Source organism: Mustela nigripes, chromosome 5, assembly GCF_022355385.1.
Source record: "Mustela nigripes isolate SB6536 chromosome 5, MUSNIG.SB6536, whole genome shotgun sequence".
In the NCBI taxonomy this organism is placed as follows: Eukaryota; Metazoa; Chordata; class Mammalia; order Carnivora; family Mustelidae; genus Mustela; species Mustela nigripes.
The window spans coordinates 50,690,980-50,716,017 of record NC_081561.1 but is presented as its reverse complement, the minus strand read 5'-3'; the positions used below and the strand labels follow the sequence as shown (position 1 = coordinate 50,716,017).

Genomic DNA, 25,038 nt, shown 5'->3' with positions numbered 1-25,038 from the left:
AATTTTCCACATGTCCAGGAAAATATTAAGATGGTATGATGTTTATAAAGGGAAGATTATGCACTGTTGATCCCAGATACTCTTTAATTAAAAATACAAAAAGGTACAATTTATGATTTCCTTGGTGTGTGACTTGCTAGGAAAAATGTTTAACAAAAGTTGGGTGATATGTTGGTAGCAGAGAAATCTCTGATCCTACTTTTTTTATTGCAGCATATGTGAATTTTTCACCTTTCTGCAAGCAAGAGAAAATAGTGAAAAAATGCAGAATCAGAGATACAACTAGTCAGAATCATAAAATAAGGGTACTTTAAACCACTCTAAAATTTCTTAATTCTTTACTGCACTAGACAATGAAAGGCATCAGAGATTTCTCCTACTACTAACCACTCGCAGGTACAGAAAATGGCCTCCATCTTGGTTAGTGAAGTGAAATGCATTTAAAAGAGGAGATACCTCAAAATGGTCAGATTCATTGGCATCATCCAAGTGTATTTTCTCTTCGAACAGAGTCAGTGGGTCTCTAATGAAGAGATGAGCGACATGCTGGGCCAGGAGATGATCAATGCCTGTCAAGAGAGGTCACACCAGACTCCCGTCAAAGCCTCAGGCTCCACTGTGTCTACATCCAGTAAGAAGACAGAATAGTTCAGCAAGTTTGAAGACAGGGAATCTAGAAACTTAGGAAATGGCTGGTTTTTTCAGTATCCTCATGTCACCCAGGGTTTTATCCTACAGCCCCTCAGGAAGTGTCACAGGTTTATCTGCTGGTGGGGCACTGGTGTGGACTTAGATACAGACTTCCCAAGTAAGTCAAGAAGATCTCACAAGTATTTGGAACTTGAAACTTCAGGAACAAGCAGTCTCATAAGAAAAGTTACGAGACTTCACAATAAAAATAGAAACCAGACCAGAAATCAGCAAAAAGTTCTCAATAGCTTTGAAGAACTATAGGTGTACAATCCAATACAGAGAAAAGGAGGGGCTGCTCACCTTCCTGCAGCAGCTGCTCATAGATTTCTTTATCTATTGTCAAGTCGATGTCATTGTATTTCTCCCCGCACTCAGATAAGTAGCTGTCTATCGAATCATATCGGGACTTACTGATCCTATAGTTATTGTTCTTCAGTGGCTAAAATTGAAAAAAATATGAATGAATGCCATATAAAACACTCTGGAAATAAATTAATGCCCCAAATAGTTCTATTTAAATGCTTTTATGTTTTATATGTAATAATTATATATAACCATCCAAACTTAAGATCCTGCAAAGAAGTTAATCCTAAGAAATTATTAGGGAAAATTATGAATTGTGGAAGTAACTGAAGTAGCTGTTCTCTGATAGGATTTAAGTATACTTTTTTTTTTTTTTTAAGTAGATTGCCTTCATTCTTACTAAGCTAGCAAAATATATGCCAAGGTTGAAAGTCAAGCTATTAGCACAAAAGTTATTAAAACCATTTCTCCTTTACAGTTTTCTTCTGCTCAGGCAACATGTTCAGCAGTTCCTGAGCACTCACACCAAGACCTGAGCAGCGGTACAGGCCTGGCTGGGAACGTCAAGAGGCACTTGAAAGGGCTCATTTAAAACCCCTGTTCAGGTCCCAGTTCTGGAGATCCTTGTTTATTAGATCTAAATGAGCCTGGGTGTCTATTATAAAGATCTCCATAGGTAGTCTTGATGCACACTCCAGGTTGGAGAAGTGCACAGTCACAATTCAACATGCAAACAAGAGGCACTAACTTCCCCTTATTAGGCATACCTAACCCTTTACATGGGGCAAAATAATCTTCGACCCCAGATTCCACAGCAGAAAGCTCATATACAAAGCACTCACGTAGTGCCAAAAAGCCTTTTGGTAACAAAAGCCCATCAGCACTTAGTTTGAAAATGTAGGGAAAAAAAGGCATCACTAAGTTTCAGAAGAAAATGAAACAAATACAGATTTCAGCAAGTCATGAAATCTTCTTGTCCAACCAAATCATGTTTCCCATATACTCACCCCAAAACAAACACTATGACCTCAAATCAAGTTCAAACCTATGAATTTCTTCCCACATGTGACTAGCCCATTCAAGATAACAATTTAAGGGAGACTTCAACATTGTAAGTAGTGACAATAACCCCATTTTACCTGCTTGACTTTTAAAAAAGACTATTAAGGAAAATCACTCCCACCTCCAGTCCTCTCTCCTCCCGAGTTCTGTCATCCACAGATGCAGAAATCACTCCCCAGCGACAATCGATGTCTGACACATAGCCTCGGTAAAAAGGAGATGCCGCACTCAAAGCCATCTAAAAACAAACAAGAGTCAGCACTTGCAGGTTCGAAGTGTCACTTACATGCTGAGAAAAGCACCATGCAGTTATCTCCAGTCTAGAGGAATCCGTTGAGGTGAGCCCTATGGAGTTCTACTCCTTTGTGCCTGCATTTTCATAGCGAAAGACATCAGAAGGGACTCAAATCCTTGGATGGGATTAATTTAAATCACCCCTCTGTCACACTAATGTGAAGGATGGGAGAGGGGAAATGGCTACACTCAAACTTGACACTAACACAGGTGTCTTGCCAGCAATAGTAAACTTCTACAGCTGAGAGTCTTAGTCCATTAGCTCTAAATGCATGCTATTTATGTCCATTTCTGAATAAAGTCTGAACTGGACTTAAATGGCAGAGTAAGCGAATGTTGCACAAGCACTCTCTCTACAAGGAAGTCTTTAAATAAGATGTCGTTTCTACTTACAACAATTGGACAGATAGTGGCCAACTGATCATAAAGGTATCTGGCCTCCGATATGCTGCAGGCTTGGAACGTTACCTGTTTAAGAATTACAAGTTATTAACAACGAAAAATCAACATCTTCCCTGAGGAGTTGAGTCTGAGAAGGGGGATGGCCGGGGAAGACAGTGGGCACGGTGTGCAGTGGTCACTCCACGGCTAACAACACTTATTAACACAGCAATTTTGTTTACATCTTGCCTTGGATGAACTTTGCCCAACAAGGGTATTTGATCACGTTCCCAACTAATACAAATAACCATTTCCTAAGTTAAGTAAGATTAAAATGGCAGGAGCGGAAAGGAAGACACTAGGTAAATGTCAAGTTTTGAAAGGCATCCCCTCTTCTGCTGGCTTGTTTCCTTCACCAGCATCGCAGGCACTTCAGGGAGCTCAAGGGCTAGAGAAATTTTGGCACAAAAGGATAGAGATGCTCATGATGGATTCCCAAGCTCACTGGTGGCAAGTACAAGGACTAGCCTGGGACAGAGTGAGACTGGAGGAAGGGAGAGCAGTTAAAATACTGCAGCTGACAAGGACGTGACCCAGGAGGGATGCAGGAGGCACACCAGAGTCCAAGCAGCAGCCGCTGGGGGCAGGAGGTAGGGTATAGAGAATGAAGGTATGACTTGGGTTTTGGCTTGATGTTCCTGGAATAGCCAGTGAGCAGAGGCACCAAGACACGAGGGGCACATGAAGGAAAGAAGCACATAAAGCAGCCCTTTATTTAAGTGGCTAGGTCTCCAGGACTGATGCCCATCTGAGTTGGAGAAGTATTTAGGGAGTAGGCTCAGATAACATTCTGATGATGGGCAAGATCACCCAGGAAGCCTGCAGAAGAGGGATAAGTAGAACATTTCAGACTTAGGCAGAGAAAAAAAAAAATCCTACTGTTCATTAGTACAAAATGTTCTAGAAACAAGTACCCAAAAGAAGCCAAAAAAATCCTGCCTGCCTTGCGGTGGGGAGCAGTAGAAGGGACAAAGAACACAAATCGTGCTTGTGTTAGTATACCTATATTAACGACAAATGGGGCACACAGTTTTCCTGTCCTCTGTGGTTATTTAATAATGGTATTTTGAATTTAGTGTTGGTGCAGGAAATAATTTAAGGGCTTAATCCTTGAAGGAGCAGCAAAGTGAATATGTTTATTATTATAAGCCCAACCTGTTATTTCCCATAGTTTTAGCCAGGTCTCAATTTTGCTTTTTTAACAATGAACTTGTGTTAGGAGACTTGCCGTCTACCTGGAGAATTATATTCATGTCAGTGTGGTAACTAAATACAGAAAACTGTTTAGATAACTTGCTATAATTTCTGTTAATGATTCAATGCTGTATTTTAATTAGTGTGTACTGGCAATTAACCAGCCATTACAAATTAATACAACATAGAGAATAGCTGTGTCTTAGACCTCAAGGAGTAAGAGTACCAAAGGTTAAAATAAGTGTCGTCAATTAGGTCACTCTTCACCAAAACAATGGAAGTTTCTGCAAAGAGGTGGGAACTCAGAAATCAGCTTGTGCAAGGCTAAGGATAAAATGGCAAGTGAGGAAATGGGAGACAGTAAGCCAAGTATTTACAAACTTCTCTGCTGGGACAGACCGGCTTCTCTTAGATGACCTAGTATATACCAGGCAATTCACAGGCAAATCAGTATGCTTCAGAAAATTTGCACCTGGAATTCCGGTTAAGTTACAACAGTGAAGTGACTTAGTTATTCTAGATATACTCAGTAAATGGCCGCAGCACTCAAGAGCTAATGTATCTATCTCCAAATCAAACAGAACATGACTGTGATTAATGGCCTGGGGCAGGGGGAGTAAAAGAGTCTTTAGTTCTTAAAGTATGAACAGTTTTGGCTTCTGGTGTCCTTTTAAAGTATCACATAAAAGGAGAAGCAGTGTCACTAGGAAACAGAGGGCAAAAAAGAGGAAGTAAGAAAAATAGATGTTAGAAACCTAAATGTCTAAAATTTACTTAGAACCCATTCTTGAAGCCACCCGGTTTTCTTAGAGGTTCCTGGAAAAACCTATTACAACGTGCATGAACTTAAATGATTCTTGAAAACTCCCCAAGAGTCAAGCATCTGAGTGTGGCTATGTGACTTTTGTTTTGTACAGTTAAGTCTTCCATTAAACTTAAAATATTCAAACATTTTCTGCTTTAACAAGCAGTTTCTAGTTTTCCACTTGAAGACACAAAGCAGGGTGTTTTCTGAGGCAATGTGTGGAATTCATCTCATTTCCCAAACACTTTATGTGATTCACGCTAATAATTTAAGTTGAGTCTTCAAAGTGGGGTCTTGGATGTGCAATCAAGAAGAAAACTTCATCCTTAAACCCATGACAATGTGTAAACTTGGATGGAAAATTTTATCTACAAGTAAAAAGGTTAGAACACATTTATTTGAATGGTGTTTCAAGGGAAAGACCATCCCTCTGGAGAGAATTGACTGTGCTGTCCCCCGCAAGGCATGCTGGTTTAATATTAAACCAGAAAAGGCAATCAGTATCCCAACTGCGTGGATACAATTTTAAAGCCATGCTCTTTAAGTTCTAGAGCTTAATGGTTTTCTTTAAAAACATTTATAATTAAGATAGAAGAGCAGATACATGGGTAAAAAAAGTCAAAAGGTCTTTTTTTATGAAATGTAACCCTCTGTAAGGAAACTTACTGGCCTATGTTTGGAAGACCACACACTTTATACTACCTATGTAAGTCAGGGAAATTGGGAAAAAAAAAATTATGGTTATGTAAACACATTCAGCATGGAGAAATCTGACTCTGGCATTCAATTTTCATTTTAAAGAGTTATAAAAATAAGCACATCATAGCTTTATGTGCAAGAAAGCACATGTCTACACTGCAGCTGTCCGAGATGATGGGAATGCTGAGTTTTGGGGCCTCTGGGTGGACAGCAGGCAGACCGGAAGTCCAAGAACTCACATCAGGGCCACACCACTTCAGGCCTCTAAAGATACCACTTCTAATCTTCTGAAGCAATCCGAACTGGATACACTCTCCTTGGACAATAACAAGTGGCCTTTTTATTTGAAATTGTCAATTTTCACTTTATACTTTGTGCAAGTCCTACTCCTGTTCTTATGATTTTAAGCGAAGGAAGGTTAAAACAAGCATTTCCATTGATAAAAAAACAGTGAAGTAAATATTAGCTTAGAGTCAAACCTAGAAGGGAACTTAAAAAAGCCCTCCAGTGAACCAAGGAGAAAACCAAGACGGAAAGAAGTGAGGGGAGCTATCCAAATCCCAAATGAGGGACAGGTGCAGCCCGAACCCACTGCTGCTGGGTGGGTCCTGTGCCCGCCCATGCAGGCCCTCAGTGAGCTTAGGCACAGTCCCTGCCGGGGGCACCAGTCATCTGACTAGATCTGTAGGAAGCTTTAACCGAGGAAACAGAGAAAGGCTGTGCCACCTCCTATGTGACCTTGCCAGGAGCAAGGTAAACACAGGCTGCTCAGTCGTTCTTTTTCTACCACTAGATGGCCTTGACTGGATATGAACAATTACGGTCCAAACAATCCTTCTCTTGGATCACAAGGGCACTGGAGTGCATCCAGAGTTCCCTTTCAGAAACAGATCTGAATGATGTTACAAGCTCCAGGCCCAACCATCACTAGAAAGAACAGAGGCAGGGATCATGGAATAGTTCACAATGGAAGTAACAACCATTTATCTCTGTAGCAAACTGGAGATGCCATGATTTCTCCATCAGAAGGTAGCTACCAATGAATTCAGTAAACATCACTGGTTTTCAGAAAGGCACACTTAGCTTTCATTTCAACTGTTATCACAGTATAACTGAAAACATGCGTATCTATAAAGCAAACAAGTTAGTAAGTAGAAATGGATGAGGGCACTCTGCCTCTCTGTGTATTTGAAACAATACCTGAAGACAGCAATTGCCCATTCCAAATCCCATGGCATCCATGTAAATATGATCAGGCTTAGAAGCCTTGGCTGCCTCCTCATCCTCAGGAAATGTTTCTATAAACGGAGACGGGGTATTCTTGTCCTTAAATACTGTAGGATTAAATTAAACAAACGAAACACGGGACAAGGGTGAGATTCAAGGATTAAACAGCAATTCCCCAGCTGCCCCTCACACCCCACCACCCCTCTGTGGACGTACTTGGTACGTTGATGACAACCTTTTCTCCTCTTCTGTGTCGGATATTTCTTGTTAGGGTACTGAAACAGACAACCAAACATCATAAATCAGCCACCTAAGAACCAACAGGTAAAAGAATTCACTCATATGCAAGTAAACAGAAAGAAATCCTACCTCAAACGAGTGTCTGAGGCAATCCTACAGGATATCCCTGTGAATCAAGCTATTCTAAGGGAATTTTCTGTGAGAAGGCTTTGCATTAATACCACTTCCTCTGCCTCTTGATCAGGAATGCTATTCTCTTCCCTGTTCCACTCCGGACACCCCACTCCTGTAACTTCTCAAATCAAATTCAAGTGTCCGGGGTCTGCCAGTGGTCTGGGCTCACCGTGTACTTCTAACCCTCCCCGTGTTCACACTTAAGACTTCAAGCTTTAATAACTCACTTTCCCTAGGCACCTCTGGAGCCCCCATACCTTGTTACTGTCCCTCCCAATTGGCAGTATTAATACCTATTCTCTAGACCCACAGCATCTAAACCAGAAGCTACCAGGCACATTGTGGCCACTGTGCACTTGAAATGGGGCAAGTCCTACTTAAAATATGCTGTGAAAATAATATACACAACAGATTTTGAAGACTTACTACAAAATACAAAAATAAGACATTTTGCTTTATCAATAATTTAAAAATACTGATTCCACGTTGAAATAATTTTGGATAAACTGGATTAAACAACACAATAAAATTAAGTCCATCTTCTTTTTACTTTTCTCATGTGACTGTTAGAAAATTTATAACATCTCAGGCTGACACAATCGCAGCGGACAGCGGTGATGCAGACTCAGCTTGCAGACCAGCCTCTCCCACACCTGCTGGGATCTCCTCAGGCAGAAGCACCCTCTCCTTTCTCCGAGGAGGTCTCTGATGCATCTACCTTGTAGCATCCAGCATAACCTTATCTTTTCTTGCAACTGAATCTATCTTCCCTTTGGGCACACTCTAACATTTGAAGTTGGGAACTCCGCCTATAATCTGTTCCCCCAAAAGAATCTGCATGTGACAGGTGTGCAGACCTGTCAATGGAATCCACACTGACAAGACCCACGGTCCCCACCTGCAGGTCAGGAGCCTAGGTTGGGGATGATACAGGAGACTCAAGGTACAAAGCAAGATCAGACTGGTACGTGCCCTGAAGCCACTTTAAACCCAGGAATGAAATTACAATACAAGCTAGTAGAGCTTGGAATTAATAGAACACAGAAGGTAAAGAGTTGTACATATTTTGCCCTATTATGAAAGTATATTGACTGGAATGAGACTACTTAGAAAGGGGGGGTAAAGGGGGGGGATAATTAAAACTTCCCCAAATGGTGTTTACAGAACTAGGACAGAAAAATATCTGTACACTGAAGACCACAGTATCTAAGTCAGTGACTTTAAGGGAACTTGTAAGATGGGCAAGTCAGCTATGCTCTAGGAAGCAGATCAAGCAGCCATATGTGCATATCCTGCTGGCTTCCCTGGTTTGTTACAAAAGGAGGCTGAATTCAGTCCGTGCTCCACAAGGATTCTAGGAAGGAGCACCTTACTCTCAGCCGGCAGGATTAAGAGTGAGGGACATCCATTCCGTGTCTTTTTAAAGGCAGAGCCATACTCACCTAAAGCGGGGGTGCTTGTTTATGGCTTCATCAGGAAAGAAGAGGGACTTGGAAGCTCCTCCTTCAACCGGATTGGGCTTGAACTCTGGCAGCGTGAACCCAGGACAGCCTAATCTACAACAAATTGAAGAACTAAGTAGATAGGATTTTGTTTTCAAAAGTTAATAATGTCCCGCCATCACTGCTCCTGTTAGGAACCACCCACGCCTGTCTCGCTTCCCCCCTCTAGGGGCTCTAGTCCACGAATGCTGTGTAAGTACCGTGCTTTACAAACACCCACTTGTACTCGGTCTTCCTCACTGACATCTTCTTTGATGATTGTAGCCTATTAGAGACTTTATCAGAGACCTCCATCCACTCAGGATCTCTAGAGTGCTTCTTCACGTCCTAGCCATCTCTTCATTTAATAGCAAGAGCCAACCGCACAGAAGTCCCTTAGCTAGGTCACACGTCAATTGTCACAGGCTATGCGTTTTCCTTTACCAGCTTTCATCTGATTGTTTTTTGGCCTGTCTTTTGGCCCTGCACACCCCTATGGCCCCCAACCTGTTGCTAAGCTTTGTTCAAATATCAAAGGGCTCTCCTGCTTTTTGCCTCTACAGATCACCTCACGAGTCCCTCAGGATTAGGCAGTGTCTCTACAGGTGTCCCCATGTGCCCCAAGATCTCCCTGATGTCTGAAACCCAACCTAGGTCTCTTACTTGACCTAACCAAGAGCTTTAATTCCAACACAGAAAAAGGAAGCTCTGTCTTTATCCCTAAACGTAAAGCTCAAATTCCACATCCAGCTCTTCAAGTTAAGAATTTTAAGGTCATTGTTAAATGTGCTGTGAGAGAGGACAAAGAACGACAAAGTTTGTGAATGCAAAACAAGGGAGGCTCTTTCTTGTCAGGGCTTTAGATCAGTGCTAGGAAACTTTTTGGGCGTAAGAGCCAAGACTACCCAAGCCTTATGCTCAGCCCCTACCTTTTATAAAATAAAGCACCTGTTGGCTGCCCATATCCGCCTTGTGAACAACAATGGAATCTGCTGATCTTATCTGGAAACCCGCTTCCAGCTATAATGAGGGTTCCTGAGAACTCTTGCAGCTGTGGGCACTATTTACTAGGAGCCTGCAAACTTCAGGAAAGTTCGGTAAGAGCAGCAGACTTTACTCTCGAGGGTTCCAAGGCAAGCAGAACTAGGCTGAATGGAGGGAGAATGAAAATGTGTGTTGGGTGGACAAAGGCAGGCAGCACTCCAGTCCTCAGATCCTCCAGCACTGCTGTTCTCGTAGGCCGGCACCATCCCACAAACCCTTCTGCAGCCCCAGGAGGGCTTCATGTCCGCCCGGGCCATTACCAGCGGGTCCAGTACATGTGCCCAGTGAGCACGTGAACTGAGCCTAGTGTGACTGAGGAACTAAGATTTCTACTTAAGTATCATTAATTTTAATATTCTCTTGGCCATTGTTTTGGATTATAGCTCCACAATAGAGTTTAGCCTCTTTACAAGAGAAAAATCATACAGTTTACACTTAAGAAACCAAGTACTCCTTTCTCTCTTGACACCAAAACAGAACTTTATCATTTACTACTGATAGGTGAAGCTTCTCTAATAACATTCTTCCTTTGTTGATAAGTCAAAAAATAACCTGCCATCAAAAAATATATGAACATACTCTTAAAACAAAAAAAAACCCTAGATTTTCAGAATAAAACATTCTTCTGTCTCAGCTCTCCCTTTATAATAACTCCTACTGCTTTTAGGATAGCAGGGCAAATTCTCAGTAAATAGGATCTGGCCCACTAACTACCTGCCCAGCCTCCCCTTTCCTCTCGGTGTCCTCGCCCCACTGGCCAGCTGCCTTCTGTTCAGCCTGGGACGTCTGCCCACTCTGCTCACTCTCCCTAGGCTGTCCCTCCCCTCCCCACTCCCACTCAACTTCTCCCAGGACACTGGACATCACTCCAATCATCTTCCCCACCTCACAGAACCCACCTGACAACCTTGTCCCCCTCTCTGCTCGGCATCTTGTCCTCAAAGCACTTCCTCAACCTTATATTCCCTGGAGCTGTGGCTACCTGCTCACTCGGTCTCCGCAGAGGCAGAGACTCTGCCTGTGTTCATGACTGCATCCCCACGCCCCATGGGTCTGGCATGGAGCAGGCACTCAAGTATCTGAGTGAAAGGCAGAGAAGGGATTTTTTTTTTTTTTTTTAACCCTCTTCCTTAAAACACTAGGACAAAGGACTAGGCCAACTCCTTTCCCAGCAAACCTGCCCACCCTCAACCAGATGGGGCTCTTCTTCTGGCAGGCAGAGGGAAGTGGCCTACATGACAGAACGAAGCAATCACAGAAAATAAGAGATGTATCTCTAGATGTCCGAGCTGCTTAAGTAGGGTTTCGACCACTGAGGTATTACACTGAGGATTTTTAAAGAGAAAATCCCAAGTGTCTTTCCAAGACCAGCAGTAGGACCCTGCACGCCTGCGTTCATTACAGATATTTATCATTAAAAAAGAGGGAGGGTATAAAAATAGTTCTAAGTGTTTTAGTCTGTGGATACCAATCCCAAAGCTCTTTTGAGCCCTGAGGAGGTAAGCACACTTTGTCACAATCTGACAGCTAGCCAGCACAGATAAGTCAGATTTACAATTCGGTAGAATGGCATTCCGATGCCGAGCTCCTATTATGTGTGTGTGGTGTTTATGTAACTCATTCTAAGCTAAGAGCATAGCTTCACTATTTACATCTTCTTTACTTTTAGGAACTTTTACCCATAACTAGATTTGATGACAACCTCTAAATTTCCTTTTCAACACAAGACACAAACATGGCCTAATGATACACACACCTCCACCCCCGTTCACAGTTAGGATGTGTCAACAGCAGACTGGGCACACTGATGCCAGCCCTCCAGCAGGCGACCCTCCCAACGGCCACCGATACCAGCACTAGCCAGCGGAAGCCACTGTGAGAGTCAAGTGGGGAGAGCACCTGATCGCCATCAGATTCTGCTCCTCCTCACAGGGTCAGAACTGCTTGGCAGACGCGCCTCTCCCTCCACCCCAGCCCGGGATGGGTGTCGCCATGACCCTAGCGGTCACTGTGGTCCTTATGGTCCTGTCCACAGAGGCCAGACGAATGCTCTCATAGAGCAGTGCTCTGGCCCACCACCCACCTGCTGACGCTGGCACACAAGGTCTGCCTGTGGCTCTAATGTGACAGAGTCCATCAAATGCAGCACATAAAGTACGAACTGTCTGTGAAGTATGAGAACTGGACGGTCAAATGCTTGGGTCATGATTGGCTCTTTTAGAACCTAAAGCTCTGAACGATCTGCTGGGGCATGTTCATACAGGAACTAACCTGGGAAATGAAGTGATTGTGCAGAGAGCCTGGTTTTCTCCTAATAAAGAAGTCGCTTCCTTCCGGCGTTTCCTCATGTTGTCTTCGACGGTGTTGAACTCGGACATCGTTCCTCCGTACGGCTGTCCGGGTGTGCCTTCAATCATGTAACTGCCATACTCAGGTCTCCACAGGGTAGGATGGCTACAGAGGAGGGAAAATTCCATTCCCTCATATTTTGCTGCTGTCTACTCAATTTTTAGAAGTTTTTAAAAAGTCACTTCCAAAAATGGAGACATCACTCCATATAAATGAAGCTAAGAACTCCTTTACAGTTCTCAAAGGCTGGTCATTCTCCAGAGCTCCTCAACTAGGCAAGGGTTGGAAGTACAGGGACCAAAATATTTTTAAGTAACTGAAAACCACACACAGTGTGCTTGCTGTCCAAGACAAGCTTGCCCACTTTGTGAGAAAGGAGAGGAGGCCATAGGGGCTTTTTCAGCTCACTGCTGGCCTCCAAACTCAAAGGCAGTCTCCCAAAATTGAGTGAGCAGGAAAATGGAACTGAAAAGCACATGTCCCTTCACCTCTTTGTCTGCTTAAAGAAATATTAAAAGACAATCCTGCCAGCCAAACAAACTCAGTCTAAGTTCTATCTGATCCCACGGTTTGGGATCTCAGTAACACTGAGTCACACTCTGTCCACAGTTTCTGCTACCCCCCTTTTTCTTTCAACATTTAGTAATGGTAAGCAGGCTTCATATTGTGTTTATAGTTCTAAGTACTTAAATACATTAATGTATTTAAAATGTCAACACCCTACACAGGAGGGATTTATCTTCACTCTACAGCTGAGGAAAGAGAGGCACAGAGACATTAAGCATCTTGCCCAAGAGTATACCCAGCTACGAAGCAGGAGAACCAGAGCCTGTGCTCTCATCTACAATGCCATCCTGCCTCCTAGACACCAGAGGAACGATTCCACTTTCGTAGTTCTACCAAGTTCAGAAACACTAAAGCAACCCTTTGGTTTATCTGCTTACTTTGGGTTTGTCCTTTCCCCCTTTTCTTGTAGAGTTTCAAGAACTTCCTCTCCGGATAGGACCAACCGGACTTTCTTATTTTCATGATCAAAAGACACCAACATGTATTCCACCTGTTGAAAGTAAAAGAAAGATTAAGCTTCTTCCAGACTTGTGTTCAGTGTAACCTTTAGGAGGCAGGGAGATAAGAAGGTCAAAAAGGACCCACAGTAATTGGAGACAGTCACATTTGCTTACACTACAAGGCACACAATGAGTGTTCTTTTGCACAGTATGAAAAACTGGAGAAAATCAGTCAATAGTGCCCCTGTTTGAGAACCAGAACTTATTTCTCCATTACTTCTTTTTCCTGCGCTACTTAATATCTCAGAGAAAAGTCAAGATTTTGATAGATCGTACTTCACAAATATTTCAAAGCTAAAATTCGGTCAACTGCAGCTACAAAACGAAGTTGCATTTTTTAATTTATTTCCTCAAGTGGCTCACTGTAAGTTTATGAGAGTGGGTATCTGGACAGATTATCAAGGCAGATAATCTTCATTTACTGGCAGGTTATTAAATCCCATTGTTAAGTTTCACTGTTGGAGAGTTAAATCATAACCATAAACACACCAGTACGGACAAGTTATTTTAGGAGTTACAGCAATGTAGTTTTGGTTCTTCAAGAGTAACTTAAGACAGCTTCCCCACCCTGAAACCATATACGATTTACAATGTAAGGTGCACTAGTGCATTTATAATACCTGGTGGAATTCGGATAAAAATGAGGAGTTTAGTATCAAATAAGACTTTTCTGGGTGGAGTACAAATAAAGCCTGCTTTTATCTTCCCTGAAATCAGATGCTTTAAATCATGATAGTTGGTGTAAACAGTGGAAACTCAGAATCACGATTTACGGCTGAAATAAAACATCCATATGTAAGTGAAAAGGTATGGAATCAGGTCGTTCAGGCAAACACTTGAGAGAACCCTCTGGGCAAAATACCGAGAGAGAAAAAAGGTGATAAACTACTGCCCTAGGAAGCAGACCAGTCTGCAGAAAGAAGTATTTTGTTTGGCTTATCATAAAAGAAAAATAAGGAAAAAAATAAAAAAGAACAATATATCCAGTATCTACCTGACACTTCACATGTAAATCCAGATTTCCAGCCTTGAAAACAACAACCCAGAAGCCCATTCCTACAGGGTGGGGCATGCTCTGGTCTGCAGTGGCCTCTTTCTACTTATGCGTACCTGCCTGGTCTGGGCAGGCACTGCAGTCAGCCACCCATTAACGCAGACACAGCCATGTTCAACAAGAGACAGTTTTGCACCTAAGCTAAGAAATGGAATTATAAAGGGGAAAAATGTCAGGAAACCAAAGAAAATAGCCTGGCAGGTTTAAACAACAAAAACTAAACTTTCAATAAACTTTTCAATAAAACTACCTTTTATTAGTTGTTGCTATGGACTGAATGTGCCCAACTCCCCCCCCCCCCCCCATTCACATGTTGAAACCCTTATTCCCCAATGGGATGAGATTAGTGTTCTTAATGGAAGAAATAAGAAAGATGATCTTTCTACCACGTGAGGACAGAGCTGCTTGTAAGCTAGGAAGAGGGCTCTCACCTGGAAATAAATCTCTTGCCACCTTTCCCCTTGGACTTCGCAACCTCCAGAACCATGAGAAATAAACGTCTGTTGTTTAAGCCACCTAATCTATGGTAAATGTTATAGTAGCCTGAACTAAGACAGCGGTCTTACTGAAGAATTTAAGTTCCCATTATTGCTTTCCTATTAGAATTTTTTAGTTCAAGAAATAGGTAAGATTACTTGCTTTAGCTACATGAACCAGAAATGTGAAATCTGCACTTGTATAATCACTCAATATAAAATGTCTGAAAACCGTGAGCTGCAGAATCCAGAAGTGCTCCCAAATTTAAGTACAGGTTTTCAGATAGCTATTTGGGAGTCCTAGATCTGGATGGAGAAGCTAAGAACTGATGAACAAGAAACTTCATTAAGTCTCAGGATGAATATATAAAAATATCCTAAGTGTAAGAAACAAGTTTACTTTTAAATGAGCATAAGAAAGGGCATGCTGTGAATTTTCATATGTGGATCCTAATCTCCAAATCCATCATTCAAAGAAGGAAAGATCACGTATTTTACAGATATGCAAAGATGCTCAGAGAGGCTGAATAAGCTGCCTAAGGCCACAGGGTCAGGGCAGGGATGTGAACCAAGCCTGCCTGCCCTCAAAGCACAGCACACTTTGCTGCTAGGACTCTAGAGAATGCCAATTTTGGAGAGTGGTAAGAAAGTTTTTGAAAAATCGTTACGGGGGGCCTGAGTGGCTCAGTTGGTTAGGTATCTGCCTTCAGCTCGGGTCATGATCCCAGGGTTTTGGGATCAAGCCCCATGTCTGGCTATCTGCTTCGAGAGGAGCCTGCTTCTCCCTCTCCTCCTGGCTTGTGCTCTATCTCGGTCACTGTCTCTTCTTCTCAAATAAATAAAATCTTTAAGAAATAATCATTATAAGCTATAGGAGGCAGGGGCAGGATATAATGCTGGCTGAAAATCTCACAAACTGATTATGCCTCAATTTTATGAAGTGGGCCTGACATCATAAAAGCTGAGATATTGCAGTTACAGTCTTAGATTTAAGCAGAGGCCTTAGCCCAGCTTTGGCCCAGGTCAGAGCTTCTGGCTCTACAACGCCTTGCTGACTCTGAGGAGGAATCTTCCTACTTCCAAACTTCCTCCTTTGATTGTTGGCTCCAGCACATCTGCAGGCCATCATCAGTTATTTGGGTCCCCTTCTTAACCAGAGAGCATTTCCTGCAAGACAGATGAAGAGATACTTCCTAGCTTACTGGGTTCCCATCATTTATCTGCTAACAAAAGGAGCAAAAATTTTTGCACCCACTTATATAAATAGGCTAAAGTGCAATAACTCTTGTTAGTTTCCAAGTTTTGAAATAATTGAAATCCTTAATTTTCAAAATCACTGTGAGACCACGAGTTTAAAGCATGGGAAGGGCAGAAGAACAAAAAGCTCAACCTCAGCCCGAGTTTTAAATATCAGCCAAACGGATGACATTTAAAATGCTTACAAACCCAACTCTCCCTAATTAAAAAATAATCATCCATGATCTCATTAAGCAAATGAAACAAACACATCAGAATATTTACCCAAGTGAGAAAAAAAAAAACAAAACAGAAATAAACGCACTCACTTTTGGATAAACTGGAAGTTGAGTTAGAAGCCTTAAGAACTCCCTAAACACTTTTCAAACTCAAGTTTAAGGTTCTTGGACGTAATCTCCCCTCCCCCAAGTCGCTTTGATTTTCTGCCTCAGTGCTCAGGACGGTTCTTTCAGCTCTTGCCTTTTTTGTTACCTGTTTAAACCCTTCCCCTACCCACCTCAATACATTTGTGTTTATTTCTAATTCTAGATCACACAAGCATCAAAATAATTAACTCAATCTTTCCTAACAGCCAAGCTAGAGCCAAAATGGAGTTTGGTTCAGTGAGCTAGCTGTTGAGTGGTAATAAAATGACACATTAAGTCAATGCTGTCCCTATGTAGAATACCTAAAGTCACAGTGATTTTTATTATATCTGGATTTTGTCCCCATCTTAAACTTCCTTTTTGCATCCAACAGATGAGAGAAAAGGCAAAATCAAGGAGAAAATAACAAGAGGGCACAGAGTCCCTTCTGAACACACCACATTCCAAGGACTAAACATACTGGCTTCCAAACATGTTTGAAACAGCATGTGGGCTGTGTATTTAGAGTTACAGCAACATCTATGCACGCTGCACACATACACAATCCCAAAGGCATCATAAGCGGCCTGTAGAGTGACTAATTCAAATTTGTGTAATCAACATAGTATTTGGAAGTAGCAAAAATAGCCACTGGGCTCTATTCTTGGTACACAGATCATTAACTCTCTAAATGTAACTTAGGGATGCTGCTACGCAGTACCCATCAGTTATCTTTTTATAGGGGGGGAAGAGACAATAAAAATAACTAGCCACTATGCGAGACAAACATTTTTAAATGTGCACTTTTTCTACAAATGAAAATGAAAATTTAGATTTCATTGCTAAAAAGGTTAAGTTTTATCCCACTACGGCAAAAAGCCACTATATCTCAGAACAGCTGAATCAAAGACAAAGGCCCACTCAAAAGACTATTATGTAGGCTATGCATATACAGTGTTGCTAGGAATGACCTGAACACGATAATCGACTAGTTATTCAGTGCAGGTTTACACAAGCATGAGGTGCTTTATGTTTATCCAAAATTAGGCCAATAAAATAAAGAATCTTAATTGAGATGATGTCAGTACACCAGACAATGCTGGATATATAGTAGACTGTAAAATACTTGTGGCATCAGAGTTCAAGTTAACAAGAGTAACTGTTAATATCAAAATATTCATTTTTTCCCCCTTAGGATTTATGTTGCCTTTAAATGGGATTTACCACCAGTTTAAAATAAATTTCCTTTGTTAAAAAAAAAAACATTTTGAGGGTACTCTACCATGAAGGTAAGGGTTTTTTTGTTTGTTTTTAAGATTTTATTTATTTATTTGACAGAGAAAGAGAGATCACAAGTAGGCAGAGAGGCAGGCAGAGAGAGAGGAAGGGAAGCAGGCTCCCTACCCAGCAGAGTCAGATGTGCAGCTGGATCCCAGGACTCCAGGATCATGACCTGAGCCGAAGGCAGAGGCTTTAACCCACTGAGCCACCCAGGTGCCCCGAAGGTAAGGGTTTTAAGGAGCTTAGAACTTAAGGAAAGGCTAGACATTTTATAAAATGGGAGTGTTTAAATCTCTACTCCCTGGAGGTAAAAATGGTGCTTAATTAGGAAAGCAATCTAGTTCTATATGGCTCAGAAGCAGTTAGAGGAAGTTCCTTGTGTTTAGGGAGGTTCTACTTTGAGAAATTCTTTTGTCTCCAGCCATCCTATCAAAATTCAAAATTTGGGGCTCAGGGCCAGCTCCTCTACTCCACTGTTGGTGTTTTTCCAGTGGCCCAAGCAGTAGTCTTGACTCCTGCTAGAACTACCTGCCACTTCTCAGAGACCCAGTTTTCTCTTTACACTAACTCCAAAACAAGTCCACAGCCACTTTGTGGGTTAAGGATACAGTCAGAGTTCATGACAGATCAGCACCCAAACCCACAGGCTTGCTGTCTGGCCCCCCACCCGTCCTTTCACCCACTCAACAAGGCCCAGTATTGGATAGGTGCTGCCAATACGATGAGTCAGGCTGGTGTAGCTCCTGTTCTCAAACTTCCATTGCTGCTAGATCCAACAGCCAGTAACACAAAAGAAGGAAACGATCTGGGTAAGTGCTCAGGACGACCAAGCGGAACTGTACGTATGTAGAAGAACTAATCCAGTCTAGGGGATCAGAAGGCTTCCTGGAAGAAAGGGACTGGCTAGATGAAGGAGAGGGTCTACTGATGTTTCAATAACCTCCCAGAGGATTCCCAAGCTTTCCCCCACCAACATTCTGACTGCAGCATAATCACAGGTCTGGCTGGTCAGAGATGCAGATAAACTGGGTCCACCCCATAGAGATGATGCCACAACAGTCCTCCTCTACATTAGAAGCAGTTTTTTTTTGTTTTTTTTTTTTAAGATTTTATTTATCTGACAGATGGAGATCACAAGTAGGCAGAGAGACAGGTGGGGAGGGGGAAAACAGGCTCCCTGCTGAACAGAGCCAGATGCGGTGCTCAATCTCAGGACCCTGAGATCATGACCTGAGCCAAAGGCAGAGGCTTTAACCCACTGAGCCACCCAGGCGCCCCAACATTAGAAGCAGTTTTAAAGCTAGCTGCCAAGTCTTCTGTCCAGAAGACCGTTTTCTCACATGGCAAAATACAAATGGCCAGTAGGTTTGAGTGCATGCTCAACTGTCCAGTTGATGGCATTTATTTCCATACCTAGCAAGAGACCCAAACTCAGAGCACCCAAAGAGCAGCCAGCTGCCATGATGCTTAGTTTTAAACACCTGCACTTAAACAGAGACGACCAAAATGAGGAGACCAAAAGAAGAGCTGTGCTTCAAATACTGAATCAACTTGAGTAAAAAATTCTGATATGGATATAATGACATTTGATGGGGCTCAGAATGGGTTTTAAGGCAAACTCCCAGGTGAGGCACATCTAGTGACACTACAAATATCAAAACCACTGTTTTATGTGGTAACTTCTAAGCACTTCTGGGGGACTAGTAACCATGAGGTAGAAACTCCTGACACACGTGCTTTTGTACAGCCTTGTGTACGGTGAGATTTTAAACTGCTGATAGGTTATATTAAACTGCCACATGGGCCCCAAAGAATGCTTTAGTTTAGTCTAAAGACATATCAAATTCTTAAATTATTGGATGTATTTTGACTTTCTCTCCTACTAGAGATGTCCTTTTACAGATGTTAATTTACAGAATTACACAGGGTGTACTCTAGGGAAGTTTACGCTTTTGGAAAACAAAATAAATGTGGCCTCACCCTGACCTGGTCTTCTGTTGGCATCCTAGATTAGGACTAGATTAGGACTTCAGTTTACAGAGTACACGGCTTTTTATTTATAATGTGTTAATCTCAATTTTAACAATACATAACATCAGTGAATTTCCTGTATGGTTCAGTGAAGTAACTTCCTTGAATCATTATCTTGGCCCACACAGAGAAAAATTTTTTCACATGCCAAGATTAGTAATATGAAGCCTAAGTGAAAAAATTGAAGACTTTAAAGGAGGGAAAGAAGGGGTGCCTGGGTGGCTCAGTTGGTTAAGCCGTCAGCCTTTTGCCTGTAGCTCCCCCTGCTTGTGCTCTCTTCTCTGACAAAATCTTAAAAAGAAAAAAAAAAAAAAAAAAGACTATGTAGACTATGTTAAGGAATTCATATGTTCTTTTTTTTTTTAAAGATTTTATTTATTTATCAGAGAGAGAGAGGGGGAGAGAGCAAGCACAGGCAGGCAGAATGGCAGGCAGAGGCAGAGGGAGAAGAAGGCTCCCTACCGAGCAAGGAGCCCGATGTGGGACTCGATCCCAGGACGCTGGGATCATGACCTGAGCCGAAGGCAGCTGCTTAACCAACTGAGCCACCCAGGCATCCCAGGAATTCATATGTTCTAATGAAATCTAGCAGAACCCAACCAGTCTTCTCACACAAACTAACGACACAAAAGGCAGTTCCATCAAGTAAAGTCACCAATGGTGAGGGCACTCAGCAGTTAAAACAACCCTAACCCTAAACCTTAACCTTTCCCGAAGACACAGTATTGTAAATATAGTTTTTATTTACCTAAAAACATCTGTATTTCAGACCTATAGCTTCTGGGTTCCAAGGACAAGTGCAGTACTCAGCTCTTTGCTGTGAACACATTCCTCAGCCAGAGTCCTGGTCACCACATGGCTAACAAGAAGCGAGGTATCTGGGTCCCCACACAGAGGCTGCTCTGGATCGACTGCTCTGCGGCGCTCAGTATTGGGGGCTGTGCACCAAGAACCTGTGAGGTGGCTCCTAGCAGCTGTGGGTGAGCTTAGGGTTTTCGGGGGGGGGGGGGGGCATGCTGCTCCTGGAGAGAGAAAACCCACTCTCCATGGTGGGACCCAGCTCTGCCCAAATGCACGCCTAGTGCTGGGAGAGCAAGAAAACAAGGATACTCCTTTACGGTAGAAGTTAGGTTGGTCTGAATTCAAGGACTGCCCAGAAAATAGAAGTTTGGAGTTTTAGTTTTTAGAACTAGTAGACTAGCCCACCAAACTAAGGTTTGTTTATTAAAAAAAAAAAAAAAAAGCACTTTCTAAAAAGACTAAGTGAGAGCCAATGCTAAAACAGAAATTCCATCTCCAAAGTGAGTGCTGTGCCCAGAAGGGCTCACCTATGCCCCCAGTGACAGAGCAGGGTGTGGGGGTTGTGGGCAGAGATTCAACAACTCCAGTTCTAATGCTATATTTCACCACTGCAAGAATCTGAGCACACTCTTGCATAATTCCATCTCACAAAGGCAGCATCAGGGCCCCCTCCTCAGGAAAGACTCCTGGATGTTTGGGCAGATCCCACTCAGAGCGCAGTTCTATCCTTACATTGGGATGTGGAAGACGGAGACTTCTATGAATACAAACTCCTTTCCTGCCAGATTTCAAGTTCACATTAAAGAGGTAAGTCAAAGCACTTGATTTTGGCCCAGTATCTGCTGCCCCCGGCCGAGGCTGGCACAGGCTGCATAACTATCAATTGAGGTCAGCCTGATGTTCATGTAAAGGGCTCACCCGCCTCTGCCCTTTCCCGGGGCTCCACTGCCAGCAGAAGATTAGCTGGGAAGGCCGCAGCCACATTACTAAACCTGTTAGCATTTGTCCCGCAGACCGAAAAATTTACCAAGCATATTCAATATTACAGTTTTGAAAGGATGTTGGCGTTTCACTAGAAGGGAATCACTGGCCATCTGGTACAAAAAACACTTGAGCATCTGTGGCTCTAAGATATTTAGATGTTCACTCAAACAAAAAAAGCCGACTTCCTTTATCACCACCATCCTTTCCTCTTTCTTTTTCTGTCCACCTTCCGTCTCCTCTTGGGTTGGAGCCCATGAAGACTGTCCGAGCACTCTTCCTCCTGCTTACTTGGGAGCTGGTGTATGGGGGAAGCAGGCTTTGGAGTCCATCCGATACTGGGAAGAGGACAAGCTTTGTGTCAACTGCCTAAAGTAGTAGCAGCAACTACACAGCACCCCGCAGATGCTGGTGGCTATTGTTTTCCAGCTTGTGGGTGAGGCTACGGTTACTGAGGCAGAACAGTGTCTCAGAGGTGTTTTCCAAATGCTGTCGGCTATAATCAACATTACAGAAAGATCTCGAAATAGAGACTATCAGAATAGGTCACTGATGAGAAGGGAAGCACCATCTCACCAGAATATTTCCTTTGGCATTTGTTTCAGGGACCACGGGCTTCAGCTAAAAGTGAAAGCTCATAGTGTAGAACACTGCCTAATTCTACAGTTAAGTAGTCCTGGGTTCCTGCACCAAGCAGATCCAGTCATCCCCCTCCTCTTTGAAACTTTCAAGCGGCTCCCACTGAGCAAAAAACACCACACCTCCCTTTTCAAACCTCCCTTTTCCCCACCATGTTGTGGCCACATTTCTGTTTTTCCAACAACCAAGTCAGGGCCTTGACAGCACTTTTCTCTGCTTGGGAAGATCTTACTTTAGCCCTTCACACAGCTGGCTCCTGTGGGTCTCAAGTTCAGTGCTACCTTTTTAGAGAAATCTTTGTTGATCACCCGGCTCCCCCAGCACGAGCCCCTCCTTGTCCCCACCCCCAAGGGGGCACCACCCTGCTCAGAACAGCCTTAATTTTCCCTCTTCTCTTAGAAATATTACCATGACAGACATTTGGAATTTGTCTTAGACTCTGGGCACCTTAGCTTCATCATTTGAAGAAATAAGCGGGGGCAAGAAAAAAATTCCTTCCAGCTCTAAAGCAATACAAGTGTCCCCCAGCTTTTCAAAAATTTGAGTCAAGCCACTTCGTTTGTTGAAAGCCCTAGAAGAGCACAGGTTTCCCCGTTATTGGAAAGTACAGTGTCCCTGTAAAAACTTTCGCAAACAGAATTAATTAGAATGAAGTGTTCCCCGTTTTCCAAAAGTTCGTGGTGGGCCACTTGCTTTTAAAAAAGACCTTACATTAGCATGGTAACTGCCTTCCCCCAGGCCCCCACAAAAGCAAAAATCCTCTTTGGAGTTCTTTCGGTTAGTGAAAAACATACTAACGTAGGTCTTTCATAAAAGCAAAAAATGCCATAATGCAAAACTTACAGAAAGTGAAAGATAACAGCATCTGTTTTTGCTAACTGAAAGTAATTTGGAGGTTTTTGTTTTTGTTTGCCTTTATGGAAAAAGGCAAAATTAAAGGCCCCCCAGCAAGCCCTTATAGAGACAATTGGCACCCCAAACACCCCTGGGAACCACATCCAGCAGATCAGTCTAAAGTAGGCATAGTTCTGACCTGTGTCAGTGAGCATCTAGACTTTATGTTAGGTTATTTTGTGCACCCGTTAGTAAGATACATCCCAAAGTACCAAGAAAGTCTAAAGTTGGGCACCTGGGTGGCTCAGTTGGGTAAGCAGATGCCTTCAGCTCAGATCATAATCCAGGGGCCTTGGAATTGAGCCCCAAGTCGGGCTCCCTGCTCAGTGGGGAATCTGCATCTCCCTCTGCCTCTGCTGTTCCCTGTGCTTACGCTCTCTCTCAAATAAAAGCTTAGGAAAAAAGGTCTAAGGTTATTTTGGGAGTCTGGAAACACCCAAAATCTTTTCCATATATTAACAGTAATTGCTTCTTCTCTTTACACCATTTTGGGTTATAAAGGGTTTCATAGGGATGCTTTACTTTTGGTTGATGGGGGAAATCTGTATTTCTGTATTTCTATTAAGCTCTTCTAGAAATTCTTAGTGTATGATCAGCCATTTTTCTTTCACTTTCAAATACACTACTCACTCTGCACTGCCAGGAAGGTAATTTTATTCAAATGCATTGTCTTATTGTCCAAAGCTTACCCCTTTTAAGCATATGATATCTTAAAAATTTTTATGTATGTATGAGTGGAAGTCCCTCCTCTGCTATCAATAGGAAGGTCCTAAACACACTTTCGTTTTTTATTAAGGCTTCAGACTTCATCAGCAATTTCATTTAACTAGAATCACAGCAGAGCAAGGTTCTTAGAAGTACAATGGGCTGCCACATCTAGATGTGGTTTTCACAACTGCTCTCTGAATTGGTCTCTCTCGCTTCTGCCTCGATTGATCTGTTTATTATAATTCATCCTGAGCTGAGAAGCCAGATGTCAAGCTTTCAGAATTGTGTATTAAGTGAGTGCTCTAAGGGTAAGGGCTTGAGACGCTTTTAGGAGGAAAGTACATAAACTCTGTCCTTAGAAGCCTTTTGTTTACTTCCTAGTCCTCTGAGTACTAAAGCCCCAGGATCAGGACCCCTAGATACAATTCAGTACAGCAGTAGCAGCCTTGGGGGGGCCAAGAGGAGAGGACTACCATGCTTAACCACAGGCAGGGCTGCTGAAGCATGCTGGCTAAGAAGGTACCTTCCACGTACCCAACTTGTGTAAATAGGTCAACATTTCCAGAAGGAAATGAAGGACATATTCCTAAATAACCTCTTCAGGTTTGTCTGTGGTTTAAAGTGCTCAGAGCATATCCTTTCAAATAATAAAATCTTAAAAAACAAAGTTTTTATTTGACGGAGAGCCAGAGATCGCAAGTAAGCAGAGAGGTGGAAGCAGACTCCCCGCTGAGCAGAGAGCCTGATGCGGGGCTCTATCCCAGGACCCTGAGACCATGACCTGAGTCGAAGGCAGAGGCTTAACCCACTGAGCCACCCAGGCGCCCCCAAAACTTTTTTTTTTAATTTAAAAAATGTTAACTTCCTAGGGTTGCAGGTCTCTGGTGCAACCCTTAACCCTTAAAAAAACTTCAGACAAGTGCCAGCCAGCTTTTATAGGTACTTCAAGATCCTGACTATCTCTCTGGAGCATTAAAATATGTGAAGCCCTGTGCACCCCAGTCCATGACCCCCACAGGTAATCCAAACAGGGCAGAGTCACAGCCCAGAATCTTACTAGCTTCCAGGAAAAGGGTCACGGAGTCTCTTGCCTAACAGTTTTGTTTTAACTCTGCTACATCAGCATCCAGGGAAAAAAAAAAAAAAAAAGGATTAACCAAATCCAAAGGACTAAAAAAAGGACCTCAGGGGAAGGGAGACAAGACCAATGGATGTGTGTGAACATTTATGTAATGAGGAACATCTGGTTTGGGGCCCTTTTGTAATTTTGTTCTGGAAATAAGTTTAACTACCAAATCCCAAATGGTCTGACCATGACAGACACAGAAATCCTAAGCATACAGAAAGCACTCCAGTGTCCAACAGCAGAATTGTGGCCATATAAACTCTCCAAGGATATACCAATCCAGATAACCAAGGTTTCTGAATAGCTAGCAAGTTGTATCCAAAATGAGCTCTTTGGGCTACAAGACTGAGGTTTAATCATGCTTCCCCAATGT

At 42.7% G+C, this 25,038-nt stretch overlaps 1 protein-coding gene across 1 annotated transcript in view; it reads right to left on the bottom strand.

The window, feature by feature from the left end:
* GCLC (glutamate-cysteine ligase catalytic subunit) overlaps positions 1 to 25,038 on the bottom strand; it is a 46,786-nt gene that overhangs the window by 10,840 nt on the left and 10,908 nt on the right. Inside the window, exons 2-10 of the mRNA XM_059400230.1 lie at positions 12,951 to 13,063; positions 11,929 to 12,111; positions 8,575 to 8,688; positions 6,935 to 6,993; positions 6,692 to 6,825; positions 2,746 to 2,820; positions 2,180 to 2,296; positions 994 to 1,132; positions 457 to 569 (exon numbers count right to left, since the gene is read on the bottom strand). Coding sequence (XP_059256213.1) covers positions 457 to 569; positions 994 to 1,132; positions 2,180 to 2,296; positions 2,746 to 2,820; positions 6,692 to 6,825; positions 6,935 to 6,993; positions 8,575 to 8,688; positions 11,929 to 12,111; positions 12,951 to 13,063 — 1,047 coding nt within the window. The remainder of the gene's footprint in view (positions 1 to 456; positions 570 to 993; positions 1,133 to 2,179; positions 2,297 to 2,745; positions 2,821 to 6,691; positions 6,826 to 6,934; positions 6,994 to 8,574; positions 8,689 to 11,928; positions 12,112 to 12,950; positions 13,064 to 25,038) is intronic.